General features: G+C 38.9%; 1 protein-coding gene across 1 annotated transcript; it reads right to left on the reverse strand.

Annotated features, from left to right (window-relative positions):
- Positions 1-870: 870 nt before the first annotated feature.
- Positions 871-1,916, reverse strand: LOC131872239 (short-chain type dehydrogenase/reductase-like). Its single transcript, XM_059216039.1, has one exon. The coding sequence runs from the start codon at positions 1,899-1,901 to the stop codon at positions 1,122-1,124; it is 780 nt and encodes a 259-aa protein (XP_059072022.1). The 5' UTR covers positions 1,902-1,916; the 3' UTR covers positions 871-1,121.
- Between the last annotated feature and the right edge of the window lie 662 nt (positions 1,917-2,578).

Below are 2,578 nucleotides of genomic sequence, written 5' to 3' on the forward strand. Positions count from 1 at the left end.
GTCCCACAATAAGAGATGAGGTATGTGTTTCTTTTTCATTGGAGCCTTCCCAAAGGAAACTTTTTTGCAGAGAGGCTATCTTTGTGCTATCCCCATTCGATAATTCGATACATGAAAGCATACATATTGGTATGATAGCGATGACTGCCTTAAGCATGGTGATTTTGCTAGACATGGTGAACCATCTCCCCTTCCAACATCCCACCTTCTTCGTGCACTTCCCAATAGTGTCGCACCAAATATTGTCTTTGATTGCCCCCATTGAATAAAGGTATGCCTAGATACATGGATGGTAGACGTTCAACACCAAATCTAAATAAAGGGAGAAAATTGCATGTTGCGTTGCAATTTGACACGACATGTATCCCTTGCACCAATGTATTCGAAAAACAATAAGAATAAGACTTCTAATCACAAAGGTTTTTACTCAGATTTGGGCACACCTACGTAGATACATTCTAGGCGAGACACCTAAATCTCTAGTCAATCGGTCTAGGGCAATGTATCCCCTTCATAATTGACACTCAGTATGTAATCGCAGGATTGAGCTACAACTTTCGCTCTCGCCCTATTTATATAGAAACCCGAACGAAATACCGTTCAAGATCAAGCCAAGAGGTGATGAAATCCTCTCGGTACAGAAGCCAAGAGGTGATGAAACAAAATACTTTATCAACGATATAACTTGTGATCTTCAATTTTTATTTTGATAACATTTTTAAATAAAAATCTTGTTTATAAAAACAAGTCATGTCAAATTTTAAGAATAGAAAGATGCTATTATAAGAAAAAAGTTTGGAAAACAAAAAATTATAATTTTCCTATTTTCATTCTTTCCTTTTTCTGAGTGATTGCTTGGAAAACAAAACATTACAATATTTCCTATTTTCATTCTTTCATTTTTCTGAAGATGAATCACTCAGAGAGATTGGAAACTCCAATCATGCATAAAGTTTACATACTCCATTTCTCATTTTCATTCTTTTCTTTTTCTGAAGATAAATCACTCAGAGAGATTGGAAACTCAAATTATACGTCAAGCTTACATACTCCATTTCATAGACTGTGAAAAGCTAATATACTATTTATAACCAATCAAAAGCCTAAATCTTAAGTCTTATTCAAACGATGCCTCCATTGATACGAATAACCTGGCCATTAACCCACTCAGCATCATCTGTAGCAAGGAAAGCCGCCACGGGAGCAACATCCTCCTTCTGCCCCAGCCGCTCAAAGGGTGACTCCATGGCAATCCTATCAACCAACTCCTCACTCTTCCCCTCCAAAAACAACTCCGTCACAATCCCACCTGGTGCGATGCAATTTGCAGTAATGCGAGTCCCCCTCAACTCCTTGGCCAAAATCCTGGTCATGGTCTCAACGGCAGCATTGGTGGCGGCGTAAGCCCCATACCCAGGCTTCACAGTCCCCACAAGCGAGCTGCTCAAATTGATAATGCGGCCACCGCCACCACGTACGAGTCTGTTTGCCGCTTCCCTCGAGCACAAAAACGCTCCTTTGCAGTTAATGTTGAAAGTCCGATCCCAATCCTCTTCAGGCGTGTTTGCAATTGAGGGTGAGTTGGAATCGAGCACTCCCGCACAGTTCACGATTATGTGGACGCCTCCGAACGCTTTCTCCGCTGCATCGAATAATTTTTTCACGTCCCCAGAAACTGAAATATCTGCTCTGCATATAATCGCTCTTTCTCCGTCCTTGTTTTCATTGATTATGGCTGCGACTTCTTCTGCTTTTTGCTGGTTTCCTACATAATTTATCACGACTTTGGCTCCTTTTTCAGCCAAATGCAGAGCAATTTCTCTGCCGATGCCTCTCGAGGCACCCGTCACGATGGCTACGCGCCCTTCCAAACTGCTGCCCTGCTTTGCCTGACTACTCATTGTCAAAAATCTATAATTTGTGAAGACAATTCGCTTTATGTTTGTGCCTGAAATCTGAATTGAATTGAATTTAAATAGGTTCGAGTAAATCAGATTTGGCATCTGGGCGGCCGATAAAATTCATTTCCGTGACGTCATTGATTTTATATTATTTTGCCGTTTCAAACATTTGCAGTCAACATTGATTGGCGATATCAATTAATTATTTCAATGTTGCGATTGAAAGGAAAGATTTTCCAGCATTCAAATCTCATCTGCAAACGTCAAGGCTTACGTCACGTAACTTTTAATTGAAAGGAAAGATTTTCCAGCATTCAAATCTCATCTGCAAACGTCAAGGCTTACGTCACGTAACTTTTAATAGCATATTTTGTAATCAAGTGATCAATGGGCACTTAATTGAATAGCTTTAAATAATTCAGGGATGAAACCGCACTTGTTAAAATGATTTATTTATTTAAATAGAGAGGGCCAAGCAGTTTATTGGAGTTTCACTTTTTTTTAAATAGGTGGTGGGTGAACCGGGACTTATACCTAATTTGTTATAATTTTATGGCAAACCTTTTCAATTGATGGCGATGGGATATGATATCAAAGAAACAATTATAGAAGATTCACTCTCCTTGATAAAGTAAAATATATAATTTTTAGATTTAATTCTAGACAATATTATTGTG

This window comes from Cryptomeria japonica, unplaced genomic scaffold, assembly GCF_030272615.1.
Source record: "Cryptomeria japonica unplaced genomic scaffold, Sugi_1.0 HiC_scaffold_542, whole genome shotgun sequence".
NCBI classification, from domain to species: Eukaryota; Viridiplantae; Streptophyta; class Pinopsida; order Cupressales; family Cupressaceae; genus Cryptomeria; species Cryptomeria japonica.

Coding starts and splice junctions, on each gene's coding strand:
- LOC131872239 (XM_059216039.1), bottom strand. CDS start 1,901: ATGAGTAGTCAGGCAAAGCAGGGCAGCAGTTTGGAAGGGCGCGTAGCC.